The sequence below is a fragment of the Sciurus vulgaris genome (genome assembly GCF_902686455.1).
Source record: "Sciurus vulgaris genome assembly, chromosome: 8".
NCBI classification, from domain to species: Eukaryota; Metazoa; Chordata; class Mammalia; order Rodentia; family Sciuridae; genus Sciurus; species Sciurus vulgaris.
The window spans coordinates 104426840-104439277 of record NC_136468.1 but is presented as its reverse complement, the minus strand read 5'-3'; the positions used below and the strand labels follow the sequence as shown (position 1 = coordinate 104439277).

The following is a 12438-nucleotide window of genomic DNA, read 5'->3' as shown; positions in this document are numbered from 1 at the left end:
TGGCATTAAGTACATTCACATTGTTGTTCTACTATCAAAACCATTCAAGACAATAATTTTTTTTATCTTCTTCAACATAAACCCTGTACCCACTCAACACTAACTATGCATTCTCTCCTTCTTCCAGGCCCTAGTAACATATCTTCTACTTTCTCTCCATGAATTTGCCTATTCTGGGTACCAAGAGGAATCATGCAATATTTATCCTTTATGACTGGTTTATTCCATTTAGCTTAATATCTTTAAGGTTCATCCATGTCGTAACATGTATCAGAATTTCCTTCCTTTTTGAGGCTGAATAATATTTCATTGTATGTATATGCCACACTTTGTTTATTCACTGTTTTGTCGATGGACATATGGATTACTTCTACCTTTTAGCAATTGTGGATGCTGCTGCTATGAATATAGATATAACTGTTTTAGTCCCTGCTTTCAGTTCTTTTGGCTCCACCTAGGAGTAGAATTGCTGGATCATATGGTAATTCTGTTTGACTTTTTGAAGAACTGCCAGTCTGTTTTCACAGTGGCTGCACCATTTTACATTCTCACCAGCAATGCACAAGGGTTCCAAGTTCTCTCCTCACCAACACTTGTTTTCAGTTTCTTTTTCTTTTTTTCAGTTTAAGAATTTTTTTTTTTATAGTAGTCATCCTAATGAATGTGAAGTGGTATCTCACTATGGGTTTGATTTGATTTCCCGCATGGCTAGTAATGTTGAACATCTTTTCATGTGCTTATTGGCCATTTGCATATCTTCTTTGGAAAAATGTATATTCAAATTCTTTACTTATTTATAGAATTGGCTTTTTTTGGGTTTTGTTGTTGACTTTTAAGAGTTCTCCTATATATATATCCCTTATCAGATACATGAATTGCAAATATCGTCTCCCATTCTGTGGATAGCCTTTTCACTCTCTCGATAAGTGTTCTTTGGTTGGTCAGTGGGGTATGCCCTCCCTCCCAGTGTCTTGAGAGACTGAGGCAGGAGGATGGCAAGTTCAAGGCCAGCCTCAGCAACTTAGCAAGACCCTGTCTTAAAGTAAAACATCAAAAGGACTAGGGATGTTTGACTCAATGGTAAAGTGCCCCTGGGTTCAATCCCCTGTCCCGGTAAATAAGTACAGTAAATTAAAAATAAAGTAAAAAGAAAATTTAAAAAGATAGTGTGCTTTGATGCATAAAAATTGTATTTTTTGAAGAAGTCCAGTTTATATATATATATATTTTGTTGTCATTTGCTTGTATTTTTGGTGTCATACCTAAGAAATCACTGCCAAATCTAATGTCATGAAGATTTCCACCTGTTTTGTTCTAGGTGTTTTATAATTTTATCTCTTAAATTTAGGTCTTTGATCCATTTTTAGTTAATTTTTAATTATGGTGTAAGATAAGGGCGCCATTTCATTCTTTTGTATGTCAATATTGGCACCATTTTCTCTTCTTGAAAATCAATGGACCTTATATTGAAAGGTTTATTTCTTGGCTTTGTATTTTACCTTATTTTTGTTTTTCAGTGTTCAGGATCAAACCCAGAGCCTTGAACACGGTAGGCAAGTGCACTACTGCTCTACCTCCAGCTTAAGGTTTTTGATTTTATTCTATTGGTCTGTCTTATGCTAGTACCATGCTGTTTTGATTACTATAGTTTTGTAGTAAGTTCTGAAATCAGGAAATGTGAGATCTTCAACTTTGATCTTCTTTAAGATTGTTTTGACTTTTTAGTTTCCCTTGGGATTCCATATGAATTTGGGGCAGATTTTTCTATTACTGGGTCGGTGGGGAAACTGTTGGGATTTTGACAGAAATGACATTTAATTTGTAGTTCATTTTGGGTAGTACTTGTGTCTTTACTCCTAATCTATTTGTGTATTTATGTTTAAAGCAGGTTTCTTATAAACAGCATGTAGTATTTTTTTAATCTAATCCAGTCTCTGTTTTACTTGGTGTATTTCAACTAATTGACATTTAAAGTGATTATTGGTATAACTGGATTAATAGCCACCATATTTGTGATGATTTTCTATTTGTCTCCCCACCTTTTTAAGTTTCCCATTATTATTCTGCATCCTGTGGCTTAATTGAGCCTTTTATGTGATTCCATTTCCTTCCCCCCACCTCTCTGCTCCGTCTCTTAACATATCAATAATAATATTTTTCTTTCTCCTCCACCTTTTCGTGGTTGCCTCAGAGTTTGCAATATACATTTACAACTAATGCATTTACAACTAATCCAAGTCCTCTCTGAACATTATACAACTGAACAGGTATTGAAGTGGTACAATTATCTTCTAGCAGAGCATTGCTAATTCCTCCCTCCCATCCTTTGTAATACTGCTTGCTCTCACTTATCAAGAAGCTACAATCACCAAAAACATTGCTGCTGTTATTATTTTGAAAATGCTGTTATCTGTTAAATAATTAAGAATTAAGGGAAAAGATTGTATCTCACCTTTGGTTACTGCTTTTCTCTCTTCCTTTATGTAGATCCAGGTTTTTGACGTGTCATTTTTCATCTTTCTAAAGAATTTCCTTTAACATTTCTTGCAAGGCAAGTTTACTGGTGACCCAGTCATTCAGTTTTTGTTTGAGAACATCTTTATTCCTTATTTACTTTTGGAGAATAAGTTCTCTGGAAACTGGATTCTAGGCTGATAGTTCTTTTATTTTCCCCCAACACATTATATATATTTTATGTTGCTCTCTTCTTGTTTGCTTGGTTTCTGAGAAGGCTGATATAATTCTTATCTTTTCCCATGTATATGTAATTTTAGAAATTTCTGGCTTCTTTCAAGATCTCTTTGTCGTTTACTCTCTGCAGTTTGAATAAAATAGACCTAGGTATAGATTTTTGGGTATTTCTTCTGCTTGGTATTCTCTGAGATTCTTAGATCCCTGGGTTGGTGTCTGTCTTTAATTTTGGAAACTTTTTAGTCTTTATTCAAATATTTCTTCCCTTGCCCATGTGTGTGATGCTGGGAATGAACCCAGAGGCACTTTACCACTAAGCTATATCTCCATCCCCATTTACTTTTTATTTTGAGAAAGGGTTTCACTAAGTTGAAGAGGCTTCCCTCAAACTTGCAATCCTCCTGCTTCAGCCTCCTGAGTAGTAGAGCCCTTAGACTATTAAGTGAAGTTGTTTCAAATTTCCAGTCTGATAGTTCCAACATCCCTGCTCTATCTGAATGTGGTTCTGGTGCTTGCCTTTATCTTTGAATTGTGTTCTTTGTGTTTGTTTATGCCTTCTAGACTTTTGTTGGAAGCTGGACATGATGTGTACTAGGTAAAAGGAATTTGATAAATAGGACCTTAGAGAAGTGGTGGAAGAGGAAGCATTCTATAGTGGTCAGGTCTCAATATTTTAGTGATCCTGTGCCAGTAGGCCATGACCTTCATACCTGCTTCTCAGTCTCTCCTTTCACATCTTCTGTGATGCAGGATGTCAAGAAGAAGTTTGAGGTGGATGTTTCCCTTGACTCTCATTAACCAGTTTCACCTGAGGCTTTCAACAGAAGAACAGAATGCTCTGGTGCACTTTAAAATTATTATTTTTTTCTTTTTTTCTGCCTGAAGTCCTGGGGAGTTTTCCTCTGTTCTTCACTGTGAAAACCTGTAGGGCTCTTGTAGGCAAAACTCACAAAAACATGGGTGCACCCCACTAAGGCTGGGCTGAGCCTGGGAGTTTAACCCTCAGACTTGTCCATACTGAGGCTGCTCCCTGGTAGGCACCTCACTGATGAAGTGCCAGTTGCCAAAGTCAAGGGCAGATTTCCAGATCACCTGGGTTGTCCGAGAGGAGAGAGGAGCAGAGGGTTAGGAGGTGGGACTTACTTATACAGGTTGTGAGGGCTGGAAGAGAGTCTACTGACTTGTGAATCTTTCAGGACCAGGGATAGATATTGCATGATTCATAGCCCACAGTGCCCTTCCAGTACTCAGGGCAGACATTGCCAATCAATTATTGCACATACATGCACCTGTACCCTAGGATTCTATCTGTTCCTGAGTGGATGTCCTGGGCTTGCCACTGGGACAGAGGAGGGAGCAGTCTGTGACCAGTGATCCATTTCATAGCCCTCTTGCTGCCCATGCATGCCTCTTTCAGCAGTCCAGCACATTGGCAGCAGCTGAGGATGCCTGTGTCCTGGTCCCTACCCTTCTCCCTATCCCTCCTGTCCCCACTGTGAGAAGCAGACAGAAGCCTTCTGTATGGGCCCATGGGGTTAAGGGCTTTGTGGGGAGGACCCACAAAGAGAGGCAGAGACTGGGGGTTATATTCCTCAGAGAAGGGCCTGGGCATATGGGGTGCTGGGCAAAAAGATCACAGAGCCCTCAGGAACCCATCAGACCGGCTCAGCCCTGCTCCTGCCCACCTTCTTGTTCCTTTCTCTTTGTTGGGTTGAGTTCTCTAGGATGGCCCGACAGTCCCGTTGTGTCAGGGAGAGGTGGTGATCCAGGCGTTGTGAGGATTGGGACCTGTGAAGTTGAAATCTAACACAGTGTCCTGGAAACAGGTCAATATCATGCTCTTCCCATATCTTGTGTAGAATTGTGGGTGTCGGAGAGAAAACCCTGCAGACACCACTACATGGTTGTGTAAAAGAGATGGCCCCTTCACTCAGGGTAAATGTGAAAGGATTCCTGTGTGTGACCATTTACAAATGAGCCTCATCAGGCATATAGGAAACAGCCTTTGCTTCATTTAAAACATTGTCAGAAATGTAAAGAAAATAGTGGTCTCCAAATGCACTTTCTTGGTTCATCCAAATGATGGGCCACTCAGCGTGGGGAGGTAAGAATGCAGAACAGGATGTGATACCCGGAGGGTCTGGGACACTGAAGTGTGAGGCTTCTGCACCTGTGTGGGAAGGGCTGCATGCACTGGATGGGGGGTTGAGTTTGGGTGTGTCCTTAGGTGGACAATGGATGGCATTTCCCTGACATGCTCATCCTCAGACGCTTTTGTTGTGGGCTTCTGTGGGTCACATGGGGGCTTCAGAAAGGGGTTGGTGTTCAATTTTAAGAATGTTCAGTCCTCTGGAACCTTTTGTGGATAAAGATTTCTGTGGTCAGATAGGTTAGGGAAAAGCTGCATCTCTCATTCCCTCCCTTGAGACTTAGTACCAGTGACCATACTAAAGATCCTGAGAAGTCCTACAGTGAAAAAGGAAGGAAGGAAACACTGCTTCATCTGCTACTTCCCTTTTTTCTTTGCTTACAAAACCCTTTTGTACCTGACATCTGTTAACATCCAAAGGAGCAAGTATTTGGGGAATATAATTTGGGGAATATTTTCGTACTGCACTCAGTGGCAGATTCCACAAGGCAGAATTGAGGGTCAGCATGTGTTATGGCTGAATTGTGTCCCTCCTAAACTCATACGTTGAAACCCTAACCCCTAGTACCTCAGAAGGTGATCTTTGGAAATTTGGTAGTTGCAGGTGTTTATTAGTCAGGTTAGGAAGAGGTTATACTGGAGATAAGTTTGGTTATAAAAAGGGAAAATTTTTACTCAGAGACACACAGTGGACACCATGTGATCATGAAGGCAGAGGGGTGATGCATCTTGTATGCCAAGGAACAGAGGAACCCTGGCCCAGAGAAGGAGAGAGCTTAGGAGAACCTTTGCAGTGCTATATGAGCTGCCACATCTACCAGGAAGGACCTCTAAAAGGCTAGAGTTGGAGCATGGGGCAGTGGAGAGAATGACTTTCTATTACTGGTGTTGCAAATTGTTGTAAAATCACCCAGCACATGTACCTCTGGAAATGAATTCTACAGAAACAACTGAACTGCTCATGGCAGACGGTTTATGAGACAGCAAATTAGAAGCATGGCAAGTGCCTGGCAGTTCAGAAGCATTAACTGGAAGGAATGTTCTCCATTACCAAGATGAGGAAGGGGTCTCTATGGAAACATGAGAATTGCATATGTGATTTTGAACATAAAAAGCAAAACCAAAATTGGAATCCATGATAAAGCAGTGGTTGGGTGCTGGCTGAGACCTCAGGGAGTTCGGGTGCTCACAATGGAATTTAATACTCACTCATCTCCACAAGGGCTACCTCAAGACCAGTTTTCAGAACCCAGGATGTGTGGGCACTGGGCATGCCCTTCACCATCCTGTGGGTGGGTGATGGGCAGTGTCTGCCTCCCTGTGGGATATCACTCCTGCCCTGGGAGCCTCCAACTCCTGCCCGGTGTGACACACACTCACGTGAAATGCTTTCATCATGTGCTCAACACCAGGCCAGGGGGCTGTGGAGCATAAATACTGCAGGGCATCCAGAGGAACTCCACAGGGTGGAGCAGTGCACAGAGGTCTGATCATCTGTTAGAGATTTGCTAAAGGCATGGGGAAATAACGAAGGGGGAAAACAGAAAAGTAGAGACAAGCTGCTCCTAAATGTGTAAAGACACCTCCCCGTGGTGTAAGAGCTGCACACCTGCACAAATAACATCAGAGCAGCTCCACCAACAGCATTTCAAGTTAGTGATTTGACGTGACTTCAACATATTCTTTAACCATCTTGTATACTCCATTGTAGATGCTGTAAGTAGAGAAATATATAAAGAAAAGCAACCCCACAGTAATTTCAATAATCTGCTTTATATAGAAGTGATTATTTCCACCAAATTGATGAGGTCAATACTAAAATATAAAAAGACAGGGCACCACTGTGCACTCCCATCATCCTAGCTATGTGGGAGGTTGAGACAGGGAGATCCTGTTGGCCCAGGAGATTAAAGCCAATATAGGGACTGGGGTTGTTGCTCAGGGGTAGAGCGCTCACCTAGCACGTGTGAGGCCCTGGGTTCGATCCTCAGCACCACATAAAAATAAAATAAAGGTACTGTGTCCTCCTACAACCAAAACACACACACACACACACACACACACACACACACAGAAAGCCAATACACTGAGACCCCATCTCAAATAAAATAAGTAAGATAAAATAAATTTAAAAGGCCTCCCCTCCTTTGCCTCACAGAGCTCATTATAATCAAAGGTAGGAAAATTTTCCTTTAAAACCAGAGCACAATTAAATAGCAACTTGATTTTTTTTTTTTTTTTTTTTTAGAAGTGCAGGCCCTCTGTGTGGTCATGGACCTGCACCTGCTGGGCTGGCTGTGGCCCCAGTCCCTGTTGACAGAGCCCATTTGGGGCTGACCAGGCTGGGAGATTGGACCTGGAAGGCCTGAGGCTAGTTTCAAAACAGCTATTTAGTAATTTACAGCAGGAAATAAAACTGTTGTCCACTCAGCCTATTCCCCCTCCCTCAAAAAATAAATAAAAGATAAAAAAATAAAATAAAATCTGCCAGAAAAGATCTGCCACGGTTTGGGGAGAGGTGTGTTTCTTCTTGGGGGAATAGCCCTGACCTCTTGAGTCCTTATAAGAAAATCCAAATGGGAAATGTTCATTTACAAAATAAGTCAACAAGGGTTGGCTCTTTGCTTTTATGCGAGGTTCTTGGGCATCTTTCAGCTCCAAAATATAAGAACCCCTGGAATCTTCAGTAGCCTTTCTGTAAACAGACAGCGTCCCAGACTTGTCCCTGGGCTGTTGCTGTGGCTGGCCTCTGGGAGCATGCACCTCACTGCGTTGTCAAGCAACCAAAGGCGTTTGTGGGAGAGGGTCGAAGTCCGGTTGTCAGGTTTAGTTACGCAAATAGTTAGCTGCCCTGGCAGGAAGCTGGTGACAGCCCTGGACAGGCCAGCAGAGGCCTAAATGGAGGCAGGAAAGCCCAGAGTGCACAGGGAGGAAGCCAGGTGGTATGGACCTGAGGCTGGGGGAAGCCCAGAGGGGAGCAGGAAAGAGAAGCGGCTGCCACTCTGAAATTTCCACCAGGGAGATAGAATCCAAGTAGTGAGGGGGCAGCTGAGAGTACCCTTTGATTCAACTATCCTGAGCACTGCTTTGCAGGAACTCTGAAGCCTGATGTGGGGATCACAGAGCCTGGTCTCCTGTCTGCACCACCGTGTGAGCAGAATTGTGTTGCCATTGCCCTCTGGGTGCCAGGCAGTGCCTGTGGCTTCTCCATGGATTGCCTCATTTTATCCCAACATCATCTAGGACTGGAAGAAGCGGCATTATCTCCCTCACTGACAGAAAGCTCCCCAGCCCCTGATGCAGCTGGGGAGGGCACCTGAGCAGAGTCCACATGGCCATCAGGGACAGAGGGTGTCATTATGGTGTCTTAACCAGCACTCCAGGAGCTGACAATCAGGGTAAACCTGTCTTCACCAGAAAGTTGGGCATGGGAGGATCCGTGAGAGGCTGTTTTGCAGACGCTGCTGTGGTAACAGGTGAGATTCAGAAGCTTCCTGTCTCCTCTACTTCAGCCCAGCAGCGGCCATGCTGCTCAAGGACATCCCCCTCCAGTTCACCTTGGGAAGACGTGGGTATGACAAGGCAGTAGAGCAAGGGGGCGGGGAGCCTGGATGGCAGGACAAGGCTGCAGTGTGGCTAGCAAGGTCTGCTGGAGGGCAGAGAGGGCCACAAAGCCATGTCAGGGAGCTCAGAGGGGGCCCGTGGGAGCCACAGAGAGCAGCAGGTGGCAGATTCTTGGTAGTTTCTGATTTGGGGCAGCTCAGAGTCAGGGCTACTGGAAAACTGGGGACTGTATTCTACCTCTGAGGAGCAGTAGGGCTGAGGAAAGTAGCTGGAATGAGCTGTCTATCATAAGTTGGGAGGAGCCAATGGGACCCTAGGAGAAGATAGGTGCAGATGGTGTCCTGTGAACGTGTCCATTCCCTGACCCTTCTTCACTATCCACTCATGTAGTCCTGTCCAGAATGGCCAGCTATAAAGACGTAGCACTTCTCCTGACTGAGGGCCTTTTCTTGGGAGAAGAGGTTGCATCCCCAGCAATGAAGCAGGTAGCAAGGGCCCGCAGCCCCCAGGCAGCTCACCGAAACAGGCTGCGCAGTTCCAGGGCTCCATTTCTACGCAGAATTAATTCTTCTCTCCCAGGGCCCGTTTCCCTGGTACTGTTGATCCCACTGCAAATGAGAAAGTGTTTTGAGCCTTCAGCAAGGGAAGGACTCAAAAGTATTTTCTTGTTTTAATTAGCTTTATTTGATTTTAAAAGCCCCATAATGCACTTGGTACTCAGGGGCCTCATGATCTGAACGAGTTATTCAAATCACTTCCTAGTAAGTTCAGTGGCAGGTGTCCCGCACCAGGCATCTCACAAGTGACCTTGATGTTCAGATGCAGTTCACAGACATTCTCTAGCAGGAATATTGGCAGGGAGACCCTCTAGCCTACCTGATTTTGGACTTTTTTCCCGCCCTGACACCACTTCTGCCTCCTCTGCCACAAACAAGCCTTGCCCCAGGATGGGTGTGTGACAGTCTGCACACCTACAGCACTGTCCAAGGATGGGTGTGGCCACTACCTGTCCTGCCCACGTGTGGTTCTGGATGAGCAGAGGGGCTTCAAGCCTATCCTGGAGCTCTATTCACTCAGGGTCTGACCCTTGCCCATGTTGTCTAAGTCCCAAAGACGCTCCTCTACCCAGAGGAGAAGCCTTGGTGGGGGCCCCTCCTGTTGGACCGCTATAGGGGTTCCTTTCCTGCTGCACTACTCTAGTGGGGTCCACCTCCTGCTTGGGGGCTGTAGGAGTCTCCCTCCTACTGGCCACTCTGGGGGGCCCCTTCTTCCTGCCCTCTCTCCACAGACTAGCCCAGTCTATCCCTATCCCTGGCTTTTTAGCGGCCACTGTACCACTGGGCTGGACAAAGCTGAGGCCCAGCAGCTCCACTCTGTGCTCCAGCCTGTGTGTGCATGCTGCTTTTGGTCAGTTCTCATTTCTGTATCAACAGGTGACACCATGCCTAAGTCCAGGATCAGGGTGGGCAGGACACAGGCTCTGCCATAGAGAACCACAGTGGGGAGGGAGTAGAAATGGATAAATAATTATAATAAAGTGGAGAAACTGACCTGGGACCCATGTGAAAGGTAATAATCAGAGAAGACCAAGCTGTCAGAATTGGGTCTTGAAGGATGTAGAGGTGACAGGGACACTCTGGTGGCAGAGACAGGCTTACAGTACAAACCAAGAGTTTTCATGTTCCCTTTCCATGATATAAATTTTGTTGGACAGTTGCTGTGTTCCAAGAAAGGATGGTGATGGCATTGGCCTCCCTGCTCTGGAGATAGCTGTCAGTATTCCCATTTGTGTCCTGCATGGCACATGCTGAATGTGTTTATGGCTACTTCCAGGAGGATTTATTTATGATAGATGATAGCGAGTCACTGGGGAATGAGAAGCGGGGACAGGAGGATCTACACCTACTGGTCTAGTGCCTGTGGTAGACTGGAGGGAAAGGCAGATGGACACGAAGGGAAGAGGAGAGCCCTTTTCAGAGATGGAAGAGGTGGGGCTGAGGAGCTGGACATAGGGAACAGCAGCCATCCTGGGGGCTGAACCTTCCTGTCCTCACCACCTGGTAGCCACCTTCTCCCTCTGGGGCTGAGTCACTGGAATGGGGACCTGTCCTTCCTTTCTTGGGCATTCTCCATCTCACCCTGTTGACTTGTGGCCAAGAAGAAGGGCTTCTTTGCCTCTGGCCCTTCCTGTTGAGCATCTGCTGAACAGCAGGTGTTCTGCCTGCTGCCTTTCCTGTCACATGGTTGTGCAGCTGGCACCCCCACCCTAGATGCCTCCTGGTCCCCAGCATGCCTTTCTCCTTCACTTTGGCAACTGCAACTATCCCTGCTCACCTTCCCTGATGGATGACTGTCCCAGACCCAGGCTAACAGTGCAGGGGCAGCTCCAGAGCCTTCTACAGAGCTGAAAAGGGGGCATCTGACCTCAGGAGGGTACAAGGGGCCACCTGAGCAAGTACCCTAAACCATCTATCTGCTGCAGATCTTGGTCATTTCATGGGTGTCCACTTTTGTGCTGCAAAAGAGTTGTGACTCGCAGGGATTTTTGCTTATGTTGTTACCCAGGTTTGCACAGCAGCTGGGGGCAGGCTCTTCTGAAAGGAAGACGAGTGTGGACCTCCTTCCTGCTCCAGGGACAGGCTTCCCCATTTGGACAGTGTCCAGCATCATCTATCTGTTCCTCAGAGATGAATGTCTAGCTATGCAAACTTCCCACTGAGGGTCAGCCCTCATTTGAGGTTGCATCCCTGGCACAGGGAAGCCTGGACTCACTGCTCCCTTTAGGACCTGGTACAGAGCTTTTGGGGGGTGTCCTCAGAGCCAGTACTGCTGGCACCATGCCCTCTTAGGCACTGAGTGGGGCAAAGATCAGGGGGAAGCTCAGGGCCTATAACAGATGCTCTCAGGTCTTGCTGAACAAGAAGGGAATGTGAGGGTGAACATTGAAGAGGTTGGTGTGGGCAACAGCCACATAGCAGCCCCAAGAGGCCTTTCTGCTCTGTTATACAGATAAGTATACAGATGAAGAAACTGAGACTCTGAAAGCTTCGTCACCCTGTGCAACCAGAAGTGATGGATAAGAATTCAAACCAGACTAGGCATGAAACTCATGGCCTCTCCCTTCTCCAGTGCCTCCCAGGACAGTGTCATGGGTCAAAAACAATAATCCTTTCTTTACATTTTTCTTAAGAAGGAATATTTCGAGAATGTAACTGATACACATAAGTGAAAAAATCAAATGGAACAAGAGGCTGTAGAGTGAGCAGCCTCCCCCACCTCCCAGCCCTTCCTGAGGTAACCCTTGTCAACTTTAAAAGGTGAAGATGTAGCTGGGCTGCCTGGGTAGTCACTGATCAGAAGGACCTGAGTGATTATGAATGTATTCAGTGAGACATAGTGTAATTTTTTACATTGTTATAAAGATTGTAGCAAAAAAAAAAAAAGTGCTGCTTAAGGGACTTCTTTCTTGTCATGGAACCTCAGTTTAGACATACAGGTTTCTCAGGATGCCTAGCCCAAGGAGGGAGCGAGACTGTGTTTTGAGTGGGGAGGCGGGGCACTTTGGGGGTACAGAGACAGAGGTCAGGGGTCATAGCAGTGGGGCTCAGCCTGGCTCTGAGCTTCCTCCCTTGCTGGGCTCCAGGTCTCTGGAAGTAGAAATTCTTCTATGGGTCAATTTTGTGGGCAATGTCAAAGGCTTCTCTTGATATCCTCCATCATTTTAACTCACATTCCCAAGCTCTGATTCTTCAATGTGACATCTCCAGGCTGTTGGTATGTGAATGTCCCTGTGGCCCCCTCTGGGCTTCCACAGCCTGTGCCGTGACACAGGGACCATGGACTATCCCAGGGGACTCTCTCCGCTTGCTTTGCAGTTTAGTGATTTGCTGCTTCTCCCTCTCTCTCAAACCTTACGATTCTCTGCATCTGCACCAAATCCCAGTATATCTGCTCTTGGTAGCTGGCATCCTGGTCTTCCTTTGCAAAGAACCACTAGTTCTCATGGACTTGGTATGGAACACGTGAGGGTATGA

At 45.6% G+C, this 12438-nt stretch overlaps 1 protein-coding gene across 26 annotated transcripts in view; it reads left to right on the top strand.

Annotated features, from left to right (window-relative positions):
* Positions 1-12438, top strand: part of CAMK2B (calcium/calmodulin dependent protein kinase II beta) — a 99414-nt gene that overhangs the window by 25770 nt on the left and 61206 nt on the right. For 3 of the 26 annotated variants that reach the window (XM_079150743.1, XM_079150740.1, XM_079150739.1), the window contains exon 1: positions 11148-11790. The exons of 15 other annotated variants lie outside the window; for them this stretch is intronic. In XM_079150743.1, the coding sequence (XP_079006869.1) occupies positions 11778-11790 (13 nt within the window). In that variant the 5' untranslated portion in view covers positions 11148-11777. Of the gene's footprint in view, positions 1-11124; positions 11791-12438 lie in introns of those variants that run through there. 8 more of the 26 variants (XM_079150733.1, XM_079150756.1, XM_079150732.1 and 5 more) reach the window with 8 other exon arrangements.